The sequence below is a fragment of the Cherax quadricarinatus genome, chromosome 90 (genome assembly GCF_038502225.1).
Source record: "Cherax quadricarinatus isolate ZL_2023a chromosome 90, ASM3850222v1, whole genome shotgun sequence".
In the NCBI taxonomy this organism is placed as follows: domain Eukaryota; kingdom Metazoa; phylum Arthropoda; class Malacostraca; order Decapoda; family Parastacidae; genus Cherax; species Cherax quadricarinatus.
The window spans coordinates 14,040,744-14,064,497 of NC_091381.1; the positions used below are offsets into that span (position 1 = coordinate 14,040,744).

At 41.4% G+C, this 23,754-nt stretch overlaps 1 protein-coding gene across 1 annotated transcript in view; it reads right to left on the reverse strand.

The window, feature by feature from the left end:
- LOC128693266 (uncharacterized) overlaps positions 1-23,754 on the reverse strand; it is a 181,146-nt gene that overhangs the window by 132,045 nt on the left and 25,347 nt on the right. The window contains exon 2 of the mRNA XM_070104250.1: positions 21,287-21,432. Within this exon, the coding sequence (XP_069960351.1) occupies positions 21,287-21,432 (146 nt within the window). The remainder of the gene's footprint in view (positions 1-21,286; positions 21,433-23,754) is intronic.

Here is a 23,754-nt window from a genome sequence, read left to right on the forward strand (position 1 = left end):
TGTGTGGCGAAACGTTTCCTTAATAAAGATACCCAAGAGTTGCACATGTGTCTAATTTATCAACTAGCAACTTTATTTTGAATATTGTCTTTTAAATATATCCCTGAGCTATCCCGGTAAAATCTGCTGTTTCCAACCCTAATACTGCAGCCTGTTTGTTTCCCACAAACACCAATACATCTATAATCTATCAGTTTAAAGTCCTAGACAAGTCATCAATTACCCCCTCAATCGAATTGGCTATTGCAACCATTCCAGCCCCAGAGAGATGAACCCCATCCCTTGTATACATATCATATTTGCCATAGAGTTTGTCCCAGTTATCAATGAATGGGGTTGCAAGTTCCTTGCAGTACCTGTCTAGCCAGCAATTTATACCAGTTGACCTAGACATCCACTCATTGCCCACTTCCCTTCTAGGCAAGATGCTACATATGACTGGGATCCCTCCCTTAGACCTGAGTACTTCTATGGCTGACCTGTACTTATCCAGCAGCTCCTGTCTCCTGCCCTTACCAATGTCATTACCCCCAGCACTAAGACAGATTATGGGCTTGTTTCCATTACCTGATATAATATTATCCAACCTGCTGACTATGTCACCAACACCAGCTCCTGGGATGCACACCCTCTGTCTGACCTTTCTATCCCTGTTACAAAAAGCACGGTCCATATATCTTACTTGAGAATCTACAATTAGAATATTCTTACCTTAATTAGCAGGGGAATCAGTGGTACCTTCAACCTCACTGACCACTGAAGTACACTCGTCCTGGAGAACAGAGAATCGATTTCCTACCTTCCTTATCTTCTTTCTTCCTGAACTGTGTACCACTTGCCACTTAAAGTGGCTGCCACTCTCACTGCTGGTGACCATTTCCTCCTTACCAGCTAAGTCCATCTCTCACTCACTCACAAACCCTTCTAAGCGAAGCTTCAGAGTCCTATTTTCCTTCTGAAGAAGTAGAACTACCTTCTTCAACACTTGAACCTGGGATTCTAAGGCACTACAACAAGCCATGGTGCTTGGTAACACCCCATGCTAACTCCCAGAGAGCTTAGGACAGGTATGACCACACGTGACCACTGACCTCAGCGTACTGAGGGCAATGTGTGGTGTGAATATAATGCAGAGAATCCGCAGTTTGGAGATTAGGAGGAGTGGGATTAGCAAAACTATTATCCAGAGAGCTGAGGAGGGGTTATTGAGATGGTTTGGACATGTAGAGAGAGTGGAACGAAATAGAATGACTTCGAGAGTATACAAATCTATAGGGAACGCGGGGAAGGGGTCAGCCTAGGAATGGTTGGAAGGAGGGGGTAAAGGAGGTCTTGTGTGCGAGGAGCTTGGACTTCTAGCAAGCGTGCTTGAGCATGTTAGACAGGAGTGAATGGAGACAAATGGTTTTTAGGACTTGACGTGCTGTTGGAGTGTTAACACGGTAACATTTATGAAGGGATTCAGGGAAATTAATATCTTAGTCTGAAAAATGGCAGATGAAGTTCAGTGTGGATAAATGTAAGGTACTAGTCCTTGGAAATGAAAATGACCCTCGAAGCTATAAACTAGGTGAAGTAGAACTTGATCATACAAAATGTGAAAAAAACTTGGGAGTCATGGTAAGCAGAAATCTAAAGCAAAGACAGCAGTGCCTTAGTGTGCGCAACAAAGCTAACAGATTACTAGGATTTATTTCAAGAAGTATAAGCAACAGAATTTCAACAATTATTTTATAGCTGTACATCACTAGTGAGGCCTCATTTAGATTATGCCGCTCAGTTTTGGTCTTCTTACTACAGGATGGATATAAACTAATTGGAGAACATACAAAGAAGAATGACTAAAATGATTTACTGTGTAAGGAATCTCCTGTATGAAGACAGACTTAGAGCCTTGAATCTCCACTCTCTGGAGAGACGTAGTATGAGGGGAGATATCATTGAAGTGTATAAGCGGATGATGGGTATAAACAAAGGTGATATTAATAAAGTACTGAGGGTGTCGAACCAGGTAAGAACCAGAAATAATGGATTTAAGTTGGATAAATTTAGAATTAGGAAGGACATAGGTAAGTACTGGTTTTCGACCAGAGTTGTGGATGTGTGGAACAATCTCGCGTGTAGGGTGATCGAAGCTAGGACCTTGGGTAGCTTTAAAAAGAGATTGAACAAATATATGAGTGGAAGGGACTAGGTTTGATTGGTATCATTGGGTACGGGAGGATATTCTTGGGAAGCTTTGGGTAGGGGTCGTTTTGATAAGGACCTGCCTTGTATGGACCAGTAGGCCTTCTGCAGTGTTCCTCTATTCGTATGTTCTTATGTTCTTATGAAACCGGCAGGCCGGACTTGACTCCTGGAGATGGGAAGTACAGTGTCTGCACAATGAAGGAGGGGTGTTAATGTTGCAGTTTTATAACTGTAGTATAGGCATGACTCAGGCAACAAAGTGATGGAGTGAATGATGAAAGTTTTTCTTTTTCGGGCCGCCTTGCCTTGGTAGGAAACGGCCGATGTGTTAATAAAAAATATCTGAACAAATTCACTTCTTCCATACTCCCTTCCCTCCCTCCAATCTGTTATCCAATTTTTATTTACCTAACTCGTTTGATATTCTCATCTAGGTCACTTTCCACTTTCTTACTTTATACACCCTCCCAAATTTGTCCTCAACCTTTGCAACTTCTAAACCATACCCCCGGCCGGGATTGAACCCGCGGTCATAGAGTCTCAAAACTCCAGCCCGTCGCGTTAGCCACTAGACCAGCTAGCCACAATAAGATTCATCCAACTAGGTATATTTCTACACCATAGGAAAGTTAGCACAGGCACCTCTGTGACCACAAATGCAAGTTTTTACAGACGAATCTCGAGCTAGCGTGGCCGTGACGAACTCTAGCTCAAGTCACGGCCACGCTAGCTGGAGATTCGTCTGTAAAAACTTGCATTTGTGGTCACAGAGGTGCCTGTGCTAACTTTCCTATGGTGTAGAAATATACCTAGTTGGATGAATCTTATTGTGGCTAGCTGGTCTAGTGGCTAACGCGACGGGCTGGAGTTTTGAGACTCTATGACCGCGGATTCAATCCCGGCCGGGGGTATGGTTTATTTGCAATCGTGTCATTACGATTTCTTGAGTCAGTTTTGCAACTTCTCTTAAGAATATCCCAAAAACACAGTATCATCAACAAAAAGTCACTGTGTCAACTCCCATTTTGTATTTTATTCCCTATAATTTAATCCCACACCTCTCCCCAACACAGTATCATTTACTTCGTTTATAACCCCATCTATAAATATGTTAAAGAGCCATGGTGACATTACACATCCCTGTCTAAGACCTACTTTTACTGAAAATTAAAATGAGAATAGCAAGGCTCCTAACCTGTGCCTCACTATTCTCAAAAAAAAAAACTTTACAACATTAAGCAACTTACTACCAAGTCCACACTCTTGCAAGATCTGCCACATTGCTCCCCTGTACACCCTATCATATGTTTTTCTAAATTCACGAAAAACCCTTCCGTACATTTTACCTGGTATAGTCAGTATGCTCATTCCCCTATAATTTCTACACTATCTTTTGTCCCTCTTCCCTTTATATAAAGGAACTATGCAAGTTTTCTGCCAGTCCCTAGGTACCTTCCCCCTCTTTCATACATTTATTGAAAAAAAGTGCTAACTACTCCAAAACTTTATCACATAAATTTCAGCTGATAAATTAGAATTAAGCGCAAGTCTTGGGTATCTTTATTGAGGAAACGTTTCGCCACACAGTGGCTTCATCAGTCCATACAAAGGAGAAACTTGAAGAACAGGAGGAGAATGAGGTAATCAGTCCCTCATCCTTGAGTCGATGTGATCAGTCCATCAATCTTGAATAGAATACGGCATATGTGCGGAGAAGCAGCTTATAAACCGTAGGCAGGAGAGGTGCAGCAGTCGTAGGTGGTGTCACATATGTTCATTGTGGAAGTAGGTTGTACCCAAGGGTTAGGCAAGCGAAGGATTCCCTAATTGTCTAACCCTTGGGCACGACCTACTTCCACATTGAACAAATGTGACACCACCTATGACTGCTGCACCTCTCCTGCCTACGGTTTATAAGTTCCTTCTCCGCTCATATGCCGTATTCTATTCAAGATTGATGGACTGACCACATCGACTCAAGGTTGAGGGACTGATTACCTAATTCTCCTCCTGTTCTTCAAGTTTCTCCTTTGTATGGACTGATGAAGCCACTGTGTGGCGAAACATTTCCTCAATAAAGATACCCAAGAGTTGCACATGTGTCTAATTTATCAACGTGTCGGTTCTCTGACCCATTCATCTACATAAATTTCAGCTGCTTTACCTGCTTTCACTCTACTCACAGCCTCATGCACCTCCCCCATAATCACATTCAGCTCTTCCCTAACCTAACCTAGCTGAGGTCAGTGGTAACCTTAGGTCATACCTTCCTAAGCTCTTTGGAGTTAGCGTGGGCTGTTACCAAGCACCATGGCTTGTTGTAGTGTTTTAGAATCTCAGGTTCAATTGTTGAAGAAGGAGATTCTACTTTTTCAGGTGGAAAATAGGAAGCTGAATCTTCGCATAGATGAGTTTGGGAGCGAGTGTGAGAAGGATTTAGCTGGTAAGGAAGGAATGGTCACCAGAAGTGATAGTGGCAGCCGCTTTAAGTGGCAAGTGGTTCACAGTTCAGGAAGAAGGAAGATGAGGAGAGTTAATAGAAAAGTTGTGAAGGTAGGAAATCGATTCTCTGTTCTCCAAGACGAGTGTACTTCAATGGTTAGTGAGATTGAAGGTACCACTAATTCCCCTGCTAATCAAGGTAAGAATATTTTAATAGTAGGCAATTCTCAGGTAAGATATTTGGACCGTGCATTTTGTAACAGAGACAGAAAGGTCAGACAGAGAGTGTGCCTTCCTGGAGCTGGTGTTGGTGACATAGTCAGCAGGTTGGATAATATTATGGCAGATAATGGGAACAAGCCCATTATCTGTATTAGTGCTAGGGGTAATGACATTGGGAAGGGCAGGAGAGAGGAGCTGCTCGATAAGTACAGGTTAGCCATAGAAGTAGTTAGGTCTAAGGCAGGGATCCCAGTCATATGTAGCATCTTGCCTAGAAAGGGAGTGGGCAGTGAATGGATGTCTAGGGCAATTGGTATAAATTGCTGGCTAGACAGGTACTGCAAGGAACTTGCAATCCCATTCATTGATAACTGGGACCTATTCTTTGGCAAACGTGATATGTATGCAAGGGATGGGGTTCATCTCTCTGGGGATGGAGTGGTTGCATTAGCCAATTCAATTGAGAGGGTAATTGATGACTTGTCTAAGAATTTAAACTGATAGATTATAGAGGTATGGGTGTTTGTGGGAAACAAACAGGCTGCAGTATTAGGGTTGGAAATAGCACATTTTACTGGGATAGTTCAGGGATATATTTAAAAGACAATATTCAAAATAAAGTTGCTAGTAATGGCAAATCAATTGATCAACAAACAAAGAGAGATTGTAGAAGGCAACGAGTGACTAGCTCCCTTAAGGTTTACTATATAAATAGTAGTTTAAGAAATAAGATAGATGAGCTAAGATTACTTGCTAGTGTAGGTAATATAGATATTATTGGTATAACAGAGACATGGTTCAACCTGAAAGATAGAGAAATGCCTTCTGAATGCAACATACAGGGTTATAAACTATTCCACACTGACAGGGTCAACGGGAAGGGTGGTGGTGTGGCGATGTATGTCAGAGAAAATTTAAATTTTTGTCTTAGACATGATATAAGACTAGAAACATCGACCACAGAATCTTTTTGACTACAGTTTCTCGAGGGACGTGACAAATAAATTTTGGGTGTGATTTTTAGGCCCCCAGACCTTGATAGGGAGTGCAGTAAGCTGTTATGGGACGAAATTCATAAGGCATCTAGATATGAAAATGTTGTGATAATGGGAGATTTTAACTTTAGACAAATTGATTGGAACAATATGACAAGGAATCTTGAGTCTAGTGACTTTCTTGATACGGTTCAGGGTTGCTTTTTAGTACAGGTTGTGACAGAACCAACTAGAGGAAACAATCTGCTTGACTTGGTTCTTGCCAACAAAAATTCACTAATTAATAATATTGAGGCTAATGATGAGCTTGGGGAGAGAGAGAGAGAGAGAGGGTGAAGACGTGTCACAGAGTGCTCCACAAACTTTCTTAATATTACTTAAATTCGAGGGTTGGTGAGGATAAAAACTGTTCAGTGACGTAGTACTACCTACAACACATTAGTACAAGCAAGCCAACTCTTCCACTTAAGTGAATATAAGCAATATCAGTGATATTTAAGTGTGGTATGGTGAACGATATGGTGTGAGTGAGGGGACAGCGGCAGGCCTAGGAGTGACGTCACTATTGCCTTCACAGTGAGCATCTAATATTGTATGTCTTTTGTGCTATGTACTAGCATCTGGTGCTTTATAACAACGTGACTGATACAATGCAACATAGTGATTTGTGTAACATCCTCCTTTAGTGAAAAAGTGGAGAGCATGAACAGTGTTTATTAAGTGATAGTGAAAATGCAACACTTCCAGCTCGCCGACCCACTGCCGCCCTCACTACCCAACCAGCTATAAACACCCCCACGATACCGCCACCCACCCTCTCTCTCCTGTGAACTTCATTGCAAACCTACAACGCCTCCTCTGGGATGACTTCACATCGCAAAATAGCAAGAATATCTACACTATCTGGCTATTGTCCTAGTAGTTACTGCAGTGTTTGTGGGTATACCACAAGGGACAAAATTCTTCTTAGATATAAGGAGCCTACTTGTTCCAACTACTGCCACACAGATTGCACTCCAGAAGAAGAATTTTGTTGCAGCCAGGTTGGAAATTTCAGAAAATTGAAGGATATCCATAATCCTGTGGTATATGTGGATACAAGCCTGGAGCTAGAGGAGGAAGGTTCAGAAGTCCTACCTCAAGGACTTCTGTCCAAAGATCAAGACTGCCCTCTTGGACTGTGTTGTAAAGTTGCTGCTAAGATAATCCATCACAGGGAAGCACTTCATGAGCTCCTCAAATCATCAGATAACCTCCAAGCTATTGTAGAAGGCCAGTGCAAGCCTACATCAAGTGACGTAAGCTGCTCAGCTGATGGTGACACTACTGACAAAGACTGGAAGTCCCACACTGAGCTTAACTCAGGGGTAAATAACTGGTGGAATTCTGTCATCGCTAAGGTCCCACAGACTGACAGAGTTCAAAACGCTACCTTTGGGAATTCTAACACAATTCCTCTGACCACCACAGAGGGAACAAATCCTCTTCCCAGCAACGAAGGAAGCCTTGGATCTGTTAATTCTCCTACACCTGACATCTCTGCTTCAGCCACTGCCAGTCCACTAGACAGTGCACATACCATCTCTGATCCTACACCTATCAGCACACCTGCCGACACTATTCCAGAATCTGGCAGCAGGGCTTCATCGGTAGTTCTGAGTCAGGAGTTTCTCCACCAGAGATTGGTGCAGCTAATAATCAGAGAACTATCACTGCACCTGATCACTTACTGCGCCAAAGTACGAACAGCAGGGACACATCTGTCAGAACTGGTAGAGGACGGGGTAGATTACTTGGAAGAGGACGTGGAGGAGGAAGACATCTACAGCCGTCTCACCCTTCACTAACACAGTCCCAGCGGCAGAACCTGAGGACAAATCTGCAAAACACAGGAGGCGCAACAAATCATAGTCCACCCTCCCAGGCACCTAGGCTGTGCTCTCGCTGTCACCGGAAGGGGCACACCACCAACAATTGCCTGCGAGATAGCAGGTGCAATTACTGCTACAAGAAAGGACATCAGGAGGACCAATGTAGGAAGAAAAAGGAACTTGACAGACAGGACCATCTGTTTAGAGACCTGTTCTCAGAACAAACCAGCAAGATCTCTGAATTGGTGAACACTCTCACACGTCACCCACTCAGCTACTCCTATCTCAGCCCAGCAGGTGATATTGTGCCTTATACAAGACCACAGACCTACATCCCTGCGGCTGCCTCAGTACCCTACCTCTCTCAAGGGCAGGCACCTTACATGCCCTACACACCCACCACTTCAAGCTGACCACATCATGAGGAGCCAGTCTATCAGCATCCTGTCGGCCAACATTAGAGGTTTCATTACTAATGTTGGAGAGCTCACACATTCGACGTCCCGACATGATAGCTGTTGTTGAAACATTTTTGGATGATAGGACTCCAGAAAATTTTGCAAGAATTGCTGGCTACACCTCATGGATGAGAAGAGACAGGCAAGGGCAAGGAGGAGGTGTTGCTGTGTGCTTCTCTAAAAGTGTTCATGCCCAGCACATTGACGTTGCCACCCCTACTCATCTTGAAATAATGTTCTTCAAGCTTTGCATAAACACTAGTACCTCTGTACTAGCATGTGCAATGTACAGACCTCGGTGGCAACATGCAGACCCCATCAACTTCCTAATGGAAAATATTGACTCCCTTCTGTTACAACACAACTGTCAACATATCATAATTGTTGGCGACCTCAACCAACACCTTATACAGAGGGACTTTGATGACCTTCTTGCAGTATTTGACATGAGAAACTTTGTTGATTTCCCTACTCACATCCCTGGCTCCTCCCTTGACCCAGTAGTGAGTGATCTGGCAGAAGGCATAGTCACTTGTCAACCCCTCGGTTACGTTGGATCGTCTGACCACAAGGCTATTTTTACGACACTTAAGATCCCAACAGAACGAGGTGAGGAGTCCACAAGCACAACCTGGCTATGGGAAAGAGATAATTGGCCAGCCCTTTGCTCTGAGCTCGCCACCACCGATTGGAATGCTCTTCACCAAGGGGATGTTGACAACCAAGTGAAAGCTTTCACTGGACACATCCTTAATCTACAACAAGAACACATTTTTCACCGGCAATATGTGACGAAGCCTACGGATCAGCTTTGGTTTGGCTTTCGTTGTAGAGAGGCTGCTACTTCTAAGTACAAAGCATGGCGAAGGTATAAGAGACATCCTACCACCTACAACAGGAAGTTGCACAAGCAAGCCTGTAGGCATATGGGTGACGTTCAAAAGTGGGCCAATGCTAAATAGGAGGTGGACACTAAAAGAAAGCTAGCATCAGGTAGGGTAGTCTCCAAAACCTGGTGGTCCCTGGTCAAAAACAGACAAGGTTATCTGCCTGATGAACTCATTCCACCTCTAAATCGACAGGATGGGACCACCTCTACTAGTGGTCAAGAGAAGGCGGACCTCTTTGTTGAACACTTTGCTACCAAAATGCAAGATCCTGATCCAGCAAGGGACCCTCCTTGGCTAGCTGCAAGAACTGTGTCAAAACTGTAAGTGGTGACAATAAGGCAGGAGGAGGTGCATTTCCTTCTTAAATCACTTGGCCAAGAAAAGGATGTGGGCCCAGACAAGTTGAGCCCAAGATTACTGAGAAGATGTGCAGACCAGCTAGCAGCACCTCTAACTCGCATCTTTCAGCACTGCCTCGTACAGTGTAAATGGCCCTCTCTGTGGAAAGAGGCAAATGTAGTTCCTGTTCACAAAAAGAAGAGCAGAGCAGAAATCAGCAACTACAGACCAGTGTCACTCCTGTCAATCACTGGTAAGATCCTTGAGATAATAATCTCAAGACAAATGGCAGAGTTTTTTGACTACAACTCACTACTTTTTTATCGTCAATATGGCTTCAGGAAAGGTTACTCTGCTGCTGATCTGTTGTTAAACCTCTCCACTAAGTGACACCAGTCACTGGATGAATCCAAAGTCAGCTGTGTGGTAGCACTGGACATTGCTGGTGCTTTTGACCAGGTGTGGCACCAGGGCCTCTTAGAAAAACTTCAAGCACTGGGAATTGCAGGCTCTACACTATGTCTCCTCAGTGATTACCTTCATGGTAGATCTCTAAGCGTAGTTCTCAATGGAACGGAATTATCAAGACATCCTATTGGGGCAAGTGTTCCACAAGGAAGCGTGCTGGGACCATTGTTATGGAATGTCTACTTCAACGACCTTCTTCATCTCATCCCAGAATCACATGCATATGCAGACGACTGTACACTGACATTCACTTATCCAAGAGAAGAAATGCCAGCTGCTCTAAGCTACATCAATCACCAGCTAAGAGCTATATCAGCTTGGGGAAATAGATGGCAAGTAACATAGGTACCATGATGGTAATGCTGGTGCAGTAGTAAGGATGAATGGGAGGGTGTTGGCACCTGGAGAAGAAGTTGATGTACTTGGGGTGAAATTTGACTCCAAACTTACCATGAAGAACCATGTTGTAAATCTTGCAAACAAGGCAGCCAGGAAGCTTACAGCACTTCACCGTATCTCGCATCTGCTTGACAGTAGGGGATGCAAGATTCTGTACGAGGCACAAGTACGCTAACACCTTGAGTACACTCCACTTTCTTGGTTTGCCTGCCCCACCTCTCATCTGCGACTGCTTGACAGAGTAGAGAACAGAGAAAGACGTCTCATCTCTCTCCTGGACTCATCCTGGATAGATCTGTCATTTCAGCAGAGCCTTCAACACAGGAGGGATGTGGGTGGCCTTATTGTTATGTACAAGGCCAATATTGTCAAAGTACCACACTTGGATCCACTTCGAGGACAGCGTGAAACAAGCTTTTATGCCACAAGACGGGCAGAAAGCAGCAACTTCACTCTGGCTGTACCCTTCTCCAGATCACTCCATCTGAGATCATATATACCCAGGATGACTCGAGTATGGAACACATTCGTACAGCATAATGATGTCAACGAGATAAAGTCAGTTGATCAAATGAAAATGCTGGCCCACAGATGGCTCCAACTTCATCCTGTTCCCTGCTTGTATGTCTCATAACAATAAAAATGCTTTCAAATGAGCTGATGTAGGTAACAGCTCTTAGCTTGCCAATGAAGTTAGGAATCCTTAACCTGTAAATAGCTTGTCAATAAAGCTAGGGATCCTTAACCTTGTCAAACCCTGTTTAAAAAAAATAAATAAATAAAAAAAAAGTGATCACAAATCACTTAGTTTCAATATATCATGGAATTACCCAGATTACTGCAATCAAATCTCTGTCCCAGATTTTCGCTTGGCCGACTTCATGGGACTGAAAAATTACCTGGGTGGACTAAATTGGGATGTCCTGACTACGGGTCAGGTAGGTAATCTTGGTTGCCAATATGACGTTTTTCAGACCATACTTCTAGCTGCCCAGACAACTTTTGTTCCGAGTAGGGAAATTAGATCTAACAAAAATGATCCCAAATGGATGACCAATAGATTAAAATATCTCATTGGTCAAAAGAGAGGCAGATATAGGCATATCAAAAGAGGGGATGGGCAGTTAAAAAATCAATATATTCAATTAAAGAGAGAAATAAAGAAAGGAATAAGAAAAGCAAAAAGGGATTATGAGGCTAAGGTCGCAAGGAATTCAAAGACTAACCCAAAAGGGTTCTTTCAGGTATACAGAAGTAAGTTAGGGACAAGATTGGCCCACTTAAGTTTAACTCTGGTCAGATCACTGAAAGTGATAAGGATATATGTGAAATTCTCAATACCTACTTTCTCTCAGTTTTTACCCAGGAAAATACTAGTGATATTCCTGAAATAATAGATTTTGTAGAACAGGATGATAATAAACTATATACGATTGCGGTAACTAGTGACATGGTCCTCAGACAAACAGAGAAACTAAAACCTAACAAATCCCCAGGCCCTGATGAACTGTTTGCCAGGGTGTTAAAGGAATGTGAAGAGGTACTTAGCATACCTTTGGTTAATCTTTATAAAATATCACTACAAACTGGCATAGTGCCTGATTAGTGGAAAATGGCAAATGTAATACCTATTTACAAGGGAGGTGACAGGTCCTTGGCTTCGAACTATTGACCAATAAGCCTTACCTCCATAGTGGGAAAATTTATGGAATCAATAATTGCCGAAGCAATTCGTAGCCATTTTGACAGGCACAGATTGATTAATGAATCTCAACACGGTTTTACAAAGGGGCGTTCCTGTCTTACGAATTTACTAACTTTTTTCTCTAAGGTGTTGAGGAAGTCGATCATGGTAATGAATAAGACATTGTGTATATGGACTTCAGTAAGGCTTTCAATAGAGTTCCACACCAGAGGCTATTGAGGAAACTTAAGACACACGGAATAGGAGGAGAAATTTTTTCCTGGGTAGAGGCATGGCTGACAAATAAACAGCAGAGAGTTTGCATAAATTGGGAGTGTGATGGAAAAGTTCAATAGATAGGAGTAGCGATGGAGTATATAGTAACAATAGTTTCATTGACGGCTACTTGTTAAGGTAAGGTAAGTCTAGCTCCCGCTATTCCCACCTCTTTTCCCCCACCCCGAAAGTGATAGTTTGATTGCCGGCTGCTTGGTAAGGTAGGGTCAGTCTAGCTCCTGCTATCCCTTCCCCTCCTTCTTCCCACCCCCATCCCGAAAGGTGACTTGTGGGGCTCCGGTCCAAACAGTAATCACTAGACTCACCGCTCCCAACACTACTGTAAGTACATGCCTGCCTTGTATTCTAGTGGATTTATTGGTTGAAAGCTTCACTTTTGACCAATAATAAACTTAGTCCTTTCAGTCTTGCTATAAGTTGACTGTTGTAATAATCACCACGTCTTTTAGGTATTGTACTTATCATGGAGAGTGATTTCTTAAGCAGTGGGTAACCTGTCTATCTTTCCAGCTTGGATGACAGAGAGGGTCACCTGCCAATCAACGAGTAGAATTGATGGAGATGGACTACCGTCCTGAGACTTCCCCCTTTTGGATTTAATTACCTGAGCACCTGTATGAAATTGCAGGACGTAACCCCTCATCATTGCAGCGGTAAAGAACCTGCTTTCCTGTCATCGGGATAGAATTCTCACGGCTATACTGTGAAGAACTAGCCAGTGGGTTGTAACCAACACCTGCGACCCCCCCCCATCATCAGCAGCGGCTACGATTTCAACAACACGCAGTGTCACCAACACCAGACACCCAAGTTTTATTTATATTAGCGTTGAATTCAGATATCATTTATATTTTTCATTTTTCATTTTCTTTAATGTTGGATCAATATTTCATATTTAAGTGTTTTATATTTTATATTTTCTAAAAAATAAAGTGTTTATGTTTGTCAGTTTTTATTCTTTTTCTATACATTAATTTTCCTGAGGAGGAGCCAGCCTTAGTAATACTGACTGAAGTTGTTACAGGGCTGAGTAAGCCTTCACAAGTGGCGACCTTGCCCGGATCAACTCTACTTATTATTATTATTAAAGATTCGCCAGTATTCTCCCAGCCCGGGCCTTTTCCAAGTGGTGGCCCGGCCTTGGCTCCCTCTTTAGGGAGTGTCTGAGACCTAAGTCTCCCATGGGAGGAGGCACAAGTACCTCCTCATCTTTGGGACCAACTGTCCCCAGGCCTAGCCACAAGCTAGACCTCTCTGATCTGCCATCCCCGCCCCAAGGAGTCTAATGGGAATGACAGTCTTGTGAGCTGTAAGCTCAGACTCAGGCACCTACCCTACCCTAGAAATGCTGGGCATGGTGTCGATGGGATGGCTTCCTCATTAACTCTATTGAATCAAGATTCAATTCCATCTCGAATCTACCATTGGAACTTCAATGCCGCATACCACAGATGGTTACCACCAGCCATGAGTAATCATTCTCTATGGTAGGACTACAGTACAGGTATTTATAAGATTTGGTGATTGTTATAGTCCCAATTTATTGTAAGTCAAGTCAGGCAGGATATAATATTTAATTCTGCCACCTTTTTGTTCGAGCTTGAAACACTTTGGAGGCCCGAGATTTTCCAGTGACAATTTGTTTCATTGAGCTCTTTATTTTATCAAAGGAACTGTCGTAGGACACTCTTGATTTGTTGGCGAGAAGATTGGATGGTCAAGTGACCCCATTCTATTTACTGTTTGCTCGGAGCCGGCATAGAACCCTTCGTTTTCATTAATACATATTGTTTAATTGAAGCAGGGATCGAGCCCTCTGGTTTATTTACAGTTTGAGAGGAGCAGGAATTGAACCCTCCATTTTCTTTAATACCCGTTTCATTTCCCCTGATAGTTTAAGTTATTCTTGCAAGTATGGAGGACTACCAGTTTTGGATGAACACTGGAAGAAAGTTAGGAATAACAGGAAAAAATTTAGAATCTTTCATTAGAGCTAAGATCCAGGAAAGACTTGAAAGAGAGAGAATTGAGAGAGAAAAGAAACAGTTAGAAAGGGAAAGACAAGAAGAAAAGGAGAGAGAGAGAATCGAAAGAGAAGAGAAAAAGGAGAAAGAGAACCTTGAATGACAGAAGAAAAAGGAGAGAGAGAGAATTGAGAGAGAAATCCAAGAAAGATGGTTAGAAAGAGAAAGAGAAGACAAAAAGGAGAGTGATAGACTTGATCGTGAAGAAAGAGCTAGACAACGTGAGGAACAGGCTAAAATACGTGAGGAACAGGCTAAAATAAGAGAACTTGAGGAAAGAGCAAAGGATAGAGAACATGAGGAAAAAGCTAGAGAACGTGAGGAAAAAGCTAGAGAACGTGAGGAAAAAGCTAGAGAACTTGAGTTAATGGAGAGAGAAAAGGATCGCGAGCTCGAAAAAGCTCACCTTGAATTAGAGAATAAAAAGTTAACTCTTACACAACAACAATTAGAGAAAGGAGTAATTGAACATCATGCAGCTAGTGCACATATTCCAACACCTAATTTACCTCCCTTCACAGAGGGGGAAGACATAACTTCATACATTATCAGGTTTGAAAATACCACTACCCTCTGTGAATGGCCTGCTGACACCTGGGCTACTAGGTTAGGAATGTTATTTTCTGGTACCGCTTTGAATATCTATGCAACTTTGTCGCAGGATATTATATGTAATTATAACCTACTGAAGAAGGCAATCCTTAAAGCATATCAAAAAACCACTGATTCTTACAGGAAAGATTTCAGGTATGCCATCTTACAGCCTGGCCAGAACTTTCAGCAGTTACAGGTAACACTCTTTCGTTTGTTTGACTTTTGGATAGAGAGTTCAGGAATTGATCGCAGTTATGAATCTCTTAGAGACTTCATGGTTGCTGACCAGTTCCTGACAGCTCTTCCTCACCAGATACGAACATTCATTAGAGAACATAACCTGATTAAAGCTGAGGAAGTTGCTGAGGCTGCTGACCTGTATGCTGAGGCTCACAATTCCTATAAAGCCTCTAGTGGAAAGTAAAATGACTTCTTTTATTCCTGTTTGTCATTTGTGTGGTGTTAAGGGACATAAACGTCCAGATTGCCCTTCTAAGAAGGTCCAAAAAGTTGGAAGATGTTTTCAAGACTGTAATGATCAATACCCTTCTGTTCAGGAACAGTTAATGGACTTAATGTATCTACCATTTTACGAGACACTGGATGCACATGTATAGTCATTTCTGATAAGCTGTTCCCTAACCTTAAAGAAACTCATTCCTCTGCTATACTTTCAGACTACTTGGGCCATACGGACACTTTTCCTACCATCCGTGGTTACATTAGGTCTAAATGGTTCACAGGTTGGTCTGAAGCAGTATTAGCTCCCGTTACTTCTTGCTCCGTACTAATAGGTAATGTAAAATGTGCCATTCTTCCTTCTGACGTTGACCTTTCATCACCAAAGGTGGACATAAGCTTTTCAGATCCTCTTCCTGTAGAATAAGAGAAGCCCCTCGAAAGTTCAGATGAGACAATGTCTCGCGAGATTCATGTGGGATTAAAAACCAGTGATGCTACTCTCGAAAGCGAGGTAGTAGGATCACCAGTTCACTTGTTAGATGAAAGTGAAGATATCACCTCCGATACCATAAATGTCTTGACTAGGGCTCAGACCAAAGCCCAGGCTTCTCCTACTATCCATCCTTTGATCTTCCCTGACTTTAAGCCTTTAGATATATCGAAGGACTCCTTTGTCAATTTACAACGTAACTTCCCTTCTCTTCAGAATTGCCATAATGCCGCTAAACAAAATCAAGTTATCCAAAGGAAAAACTTTTCATATAAATTTGAATATATAAAAGGTATCTTGTACAAGTCAGTATTCAAATTAAATTCAGATGAGATAGACTATTCCATCTTAGTTGTTCCAAGTCAATGCAGAGAGACTGTTCTTAAAATGGCTCATGACCTGCCAGTGGCCGGACATTTCTCGCATCGTAAAACCTTAAATAAAATTAGGGAAACCTATTTTTGGCCAACAATGTCCTCAGATGTCACTACCTATTGTAGATCGTGTAAAGTTTGCCAACTGTCATCCTCCCGAGGTACCAGGCGAGTACCTATGGTCAAAATGCCTATCTTTACGGTACCGTTTGAAAGAATAGCTATTGACATCGTTGGTCCTTTATCTCCACTTTCATCTGGGGGACATAGATATATATTAATATTAGTTGATTATGCTTCGAGTTTCCCTGAAGCCATACCCTTAAAGACCATAACTACTACAGAGGTGGTTGAAGCCCTTTTGTCCATCTTCTCCAGAGTGGGCATCCCTAGAGAAATTTTGTCTGACCGTGGGACACAATTCACATCTGACTTAATGCAACATCTATACCAACTTCTGGGAGTGAAGCCCCTCTTCACCACGCCCTATCATCACAGCTGTAATGGGAGGATTGAGCGCCAGCATTCGATTCTCAAGTCCATTTTAAGGAAACTTTGCTCCCTTAAACCTAAGGAGTGGCATCGTTACCTACCCTCTGCTTTGTTTGCCATGAGGGAAGTTCCCAGTGACTCTTTGGGGTTTTCACCTTTTGAACTTCTCTATGGTAGACAGGCCAGAGGCCCATTGTCCATCCTTCATGACTTATGGACTAATGAGGAGGTGAGTGCTGAGGTTCAGTCTTCTTACCAGTTTCTCCTTGACCTTAGAGCCAAACTTGAGGAGACCTCTGACATAGTTTCGAAAAACCTAAGCTTGTCAGTGGACCAGTACAAAACCTATTTTGATTCCAAAAGTCAGAGGAGAAGTTTTAAAGTAGGGGATGAAGTTCTTGTACTTTTGCCTATCAAGTCAAATAAATTATTAGTAGCATGGAAAGTTCCATATAAAGTATTAAAAATTTGTGGGAAAGTTGACTACCTCATAGAAGTCAAGGGGAAACCTAAGCTTTATCATATCAACATCCTTAAGAAATATTACCGAAGAAATTCGGTTAACTACCTTAATAACTTTGGCTTAGTTTTTCCACACGAACTTGATAAGACAACTGAAGAATGTAAGGTGTGTGTAATTGACACCTCTACTTAGACTATGATGAAGAACTACATGACTTGGTGACTCTTGACCACTCGGATGCAACCAATATTAATATTAATGAATCTTTGGATGATCATAAGAGACATGAACTACTTCAATGTGCGGGTAACTTTTCAGACGTCTTTACTGATATTCCGGTCCAAACAGTAATCACTAGACTCACAGCTCCCAGCACTACTGTAAGTACATGCCTGCCTTGTATTCTAGTGGATTTATTGGTTGAAAGCTTCACTTTTGACCAATAATAAACTTAGTCCTTTCAGTCTTGCTCTAAGTTGACTGTTGTAATAATCACCACGTCTTTTAAGTATTGTACTAATCATGGAGAGTGATTTCTTAAGCAGTGGGTAACCTGTCTATCTTTACAGCTTGGATGACAGAGAGGGTCACCTGCCAATCAATGAGTAGAATTGATGGAGATGGACTAACGTCCTGAAACTTCCCCCTTTTGGATTTAATTACCTGTGCACCTGTATGAAATTGCAGGACGTAACCCCTCATCATTGCAGCGGTAAAGAACCTGCTTTCCTGTCATCGGGATAGAATACTCATGGCTATATTGTGAAGAACTAGCCAGTGGGTTGTAACCAACACCTGCGACCCCCTCCCCCATCATCAGCAGCGGCTACGATTTCAACAACACGCAGTGTCACCAACACCAGACACCCAAGTTTTATTTATATTAGTGTTGAATTCAGATATCATTTATATTTTTCATTTTTAATTTTCTTTAATGTAGGATCAATATTTCATATTTAAGTGTTTTATATTTTATATTTTCTAAAAAATAAAGTGTTTATGTTTATCAGTTTTTATTCTTTTTCTATACATTAATTTTCCTGAGGAGGAGCCAGCCTTAGTAATACTGACTGAAGTTGTTACAGGGCTGAGTAAGCCTTCACAGAGAGAAATCAGAATGGGGGCACGTCACAAGCGATGTTCCTCAGGGGTCAGTGTTCGGCCTGTTGTTGTTCACAATTTACATAAACGATGAGGTAATAAATAGCGACATAAGCAAATTTGCTGACGACACCAAAATAGGCCGTCCAATTCATTCTAATGAGGACACTAGAGCACTCCACGATGATTTGAATAGACTGATGCAATGGTTGGAAAAGTGGCAGATGCAGTTTAATTAATACTGACAAATGCAAAGTTCTAAATGTTAGACAGTTAAATAACCATGCCACATATAAACTAAATAATGTAGATCTTAATACTACTGATTGCGAAAAGGATTTAGGAGTTATGGTTAGCAGTAATCTAAAACCAAGACAACAGTGCTTTAGTGTTCGCAATAAAGCTATCAGAATTCTTGGCTTCATATCTAGAAGTATAAATAATAGAAGTCCTCAGGTTGTTCTTCAACTCTACATATCCTTGGTTAGGCCTCATTTAGACTATGCTGCTCAGTTCTGGTCACCGTATTACAGAATGGATATAAATGCTCTATAAAACGTACAGAGGAGGATGACGAAGATGATCCCATATATCAGAAATCTTCCCTATGAGGATAGACTGAGGGTCCTGAATCTGCACTCTCTCGAAAGGCGTAGAATTAGGAGGGATATGATCGAGGTGTATAAATGGAAAACAGGAATAAATAAAGGGGATGTAAATAGCATGCTGAAAATTTCCAGCCAAGACAGGACTCGCAGCAATGGTTTCAAGTTGGAAAAATTCAGATTCAGGAAAGATATAGGAAAGCACTGGTTTGGTAATAGAGTTGTTGATTAGAGGAACAAACTCCCGAGTACAGTTATTCAGGCTAAAACGTTGTGTAGTTTTAATTAAAAATAGGTTAGATAAATACGTGAGTGGGTGTGAGTTGGACCTGACTAGCTTGTGCTGCCGGGTCTGGTGCAGTGCTCCATCCTTGAGTATAGGTGACCAGACTGGGTGGGTCATTGGGCTAATCCGGGGGGGGGGTCATTGGTCTAATCCGGGGGGGGCATGGACCTGCTCCGCATGGGCCAGTAGGCCTGTTTCAGTGTTCCTTCTTTCTTATGTTCTTATGTTCTTATGATCTTCTCTTCTAAATGAAATTATTTCCGCCATCTTCCCATCTCCCCATCTACTAACTCCCCTATTCTGATTTTAACTGTCAAATCTATTTTTACCCTAGGCTTTCTCAACCTATTTATCTCATTCCAGAACTTTTTATATTCGCAACAAAATTTGTTGACAGCATCCCTCCCACTCTATCATTTTCTCTCCTGTTACACTCTCTCACCACTCTCTTCACCTCTCTTTTACTTTCTCATGTCACTTCTGCTTCGTAAAAACCTCTCATAAAGAAATTTTTTTCTCCTTTATCACAGCCTTTACCTCATCATTCCACCAGTCACTCCTCTTTCCTACTGCACCCACCGTTCTCTATCCACAAACTTCTGCCCAGCATTCTAACAATGCATTTTTAAAAATATCCCACCCCTCATCAACCCCGACTCTACCTATACTTTCCCTGCCCCACCTTTCTCCCAGTAGTTGCTTATGTCTTACTCTAACTTCTTGCTCCCTTAATTTATAAACTTTCACCTGTCTTCTACTTGCTGTTGCCATTTTCCTTTTGTCCCATCTACCTTTTACTCTATCTTTAGTTTCAACTAAATTATGAATTGATATATCTATTGCCTCTCTTTAAACATGAACATCCTGAAGTCTACCCATCAACCTTGTATCCACCAATACATAGTCTAACAAGCTACTTTCATTATGTGCTTTATCATATTTTATTTATTTATTTATTCTATTTATCTTAAAATATGTATTACTTATTACCAAACCTCTTGCTACATATAGTTCAATTAAAGGTCACTTTTCATTTACCCCTGGTACTCCAAACTTACTACTCCCTCCACAACACTTTTCCCAACTTTTACATTTAACTCCCCTTCCACAAGTACTCTATCACTTGGTTCAAACTTCCCTAAGCACTCACTCAACATCTCCCAAAATCTCTTTCGTCCTACTCTACACTTCTCTTTTCTCCAGGTGCATAAACACTTACAATAACCCACTTTTCACATCCGACCCTTATTTTACTCCACAAAATCCTTGGATTCATACATTTATATTCCCTCTTTCCCTTCCAAAACTGATGCTTCAACATTATTGCTACTCCTTTCTAAGCTCTAACTCTACTGGAAACACCTGACCTAATGCAGTTTATATCTTCCCACTGAAACTCTCCCACCTCCTTCAGCTTTGTTTCACTTAGAGACATGACGTCCAGCTTCTTTTCATTCTTAACATCCATAACCATCTCTTTCTTAACATTCGCACTACTTCCACGCACATTCAAACATCTCAACTTAAAGATATCGTTATTGTTATTTCTAGTAGTCTATACGGGAGAAGGGGTTAGTAGCCCATTGCTCCAGGCATTTTAGTTACCTTTACAACACGCATAACTTACGGAAAAAAAATCTCATTCCACTACCTCATGGAGACAAAAGGAAATAATAAGAACAAGAACAATTAAAAAAAAAAGGGAAAATTCAGATGAGTGTGTATATGTGAACGTGTACATGTAAGTGTGGTGTAATCTAAATGTAAGTAAAAGTAGCAAGATATGTCTATTATCCTGTGAGTTTATGAGACAGAAAAAAGATACTAGCAATTCTACTGTCGTGTAAAACAAAAACGGGTTTCCGTCTCACACTCATTTAGCTGGACAGTAATACCTCCCTGAATGGTTGCTGTCTACCAACCTACTATTATTATTATTATTATTAAGAGTAAGCGTAAACCCACAAGGATCACATGTGTTATTCTTGCCTGGTGGCGAGCAGGTTATGTACAGCCTTAACGACACTCGTATAGTTGAAAGTTTGTAAACCCAGTTAACTCATCACATACAGAGGAAGAAAACGGCGGTTAGTAGTAAAAGAGAATTTTAATTCTTGAATTAATATTTAATGTAGCTCACCTGCCTTGATAATCCCAGATCATAGGTGAGGTGGAGGCGAAGGTGAGGAGTAATGATGGGTCCTGCAGGAGAAACACGTAGCTTCCACAGCCAGGAGCATCCCACCTGACGCTCTCAAAATCCTTTGGCATCTTCAAGTGTATTATCTTTTTTATAAGAAGGTGAGTAAACTAGTTTAAAACTTATAGTATATAAAGATATGAAAACAAACACACACACACACACACACACACACACACACACACACACACACACACACACACACACACACACACACACACACACACACACACACACACTGTATTACGCATACCTGTACAACAGCCTATTAATGTAAATACTTAATTAGGTAATCATATGTCAGCACCTCAGCGCATGAATGCATACATACATGCAAAGAAGTTCAGTCCGGAAAAAACATAACAAGATCACAATGAGAAAAAAATATATGATACAATTCACTTTTCTGTGGAATGATTGGTGGTGCCAGAAGGGCAGTTTGAGTATCTCAGAAATTTCTGACTTTCTGTTATTTCATGCACAACATTTCTGTAGAGTTCGCAGAGAATGGGTTGAAAAACACATAGCATCTGTAAGTGGGAGTTCCCTGGGCAAACTCGCCTTGTTAATGAGAGATGTTAAAGGAAAATGGCCAGACCGGTTCCAGGAACTCATATAACAACGGGTTAAAACTGTGGTATGCAGAACAGCATCTCAGTACACACAACACGTTGAACCTCAAATGGTATGGGTACAGCAGAAGACCAAACCGGTTCTCATGTCTGTCACCTAAGGAAAGTAATCTGATTCTACTTTAGGTACAGGTTCATCAAAACTGGTCAATTGAAGATTGGAAAACCGTCTGGTTTGACGAATCGCAATTTCTGCTGCAGGATAACTATGGTAAGGTCAGAATTTGGCGTTTGATTTGTGTGGAACTTGCACAGGAGATTTATCAGAGCTTATTAGGGTAGCAGTGAAAGTGAGTTGGGCAAATATTGTTAGTGGGATGGATTTCTGAAGGACCTGACAAGTATGGGCCAATGGGCCTATTGTAGTGTTCCTCCATTCTTATGTTTAAAACCTATTCACAAATAACCCGCACATAAAAGAGAGAAGCTTACGACGACGTTTCGGTCCGACTTAGACCATTTACAAAGTCACACTTTGTAAATGGTCCAAGTCGGACCGAAACGTCGTCGTAAGCTTCTCTCTTTTATGTGCGGGTTATTTGTGTATAGTTCCAGTCACGGTATTGTGCCTTTTTTTATTTAAAACCTATTACTTGATGAATAAGACACTCGTGCAGCACCTGAATATCTTTCTTGGGGAGTCTGAGGTAATCAGTCCCTCGGTCTAGAGTTGATGTGTTCACTCCGTCCACCTTTCTTCTCCATACTGGACTGATGAAGCCACTGGGTGACGAAATATTTTCACAATAAAGATACCCAAGTGTTGTCCAAGTGTCACAGTCATCAAAATTTATGAATGACATATCAGTCAAAGAGGAATTCTGTCAATACAGTTTATAATACTCACAAATTCTATTCATTATAAATGAATCTGACTTATAAAATTCTGGACTTATTTTTACGTTGCATTTAGCGCTGCCTTTTATAAAACTCGATTTCTTTATGTATCGTTCGGACATGAATTTGCTTCATTCATTTTTCTAGGCCTTTTCAAAATCAATAGGGTGGTTAAAAATCTCACATATATAAAAAGAGTATTAGACTTTTCTTCAGTTATAATGTTGCATTTGTTGTTGAAATATTTGTTCGAGACTTTTTCCAGTTTTCCCAAGATAAAATTTATTGCATTTTATACACGGGATCTTATAGATTCAGCCATTAGTATTTTTTTTTTTTGGAGGGGGGGGGGGGAATCTTAATCAAATTATTTTTTATTAAATCGAGATTTTTTTTAATGCCACTTTAATTTTTAGGTTCTTAAATAGAGAAAATATAACAATAAAGTTTTCATGATATACAAGAACCAAAATATTCTTGGTTGAATATTGTTCTTTTTATTTCTAGAATTGTAAAATTTTATTTCTTGGGTGCAAAGGTGCTAAACTCTTAAGAATATGAAATTATTTATTTATTACTTATTTATTATTTATTTATTAACACATCGGCCGTTTCCCACCAAGGCAGGGCGGCCCGAAAAAGAAAAACTTTCATCATCATTCTCTCCATCACTGTCTTGTCAGAGGCGCGCTTACACTACAGTTATAAATCTGCAACATTAATTAACACCAGTCCTTTAGAGTGCAGACACTGTACTTCCCATCTCCAGGACTCAAGTTCAGGCTGTCGGCTTCCCTGAACCCTTCATAAATGTTACCTTGCTTACCCTCCAACAGCACGTTAAGGGAGGGGAACACAGAACAATTAGCCACACTGCCTCTCACCAACACTGCCTCTCACCAACACTGCCTCTCACCAACACTGCCTCTCATCAACACT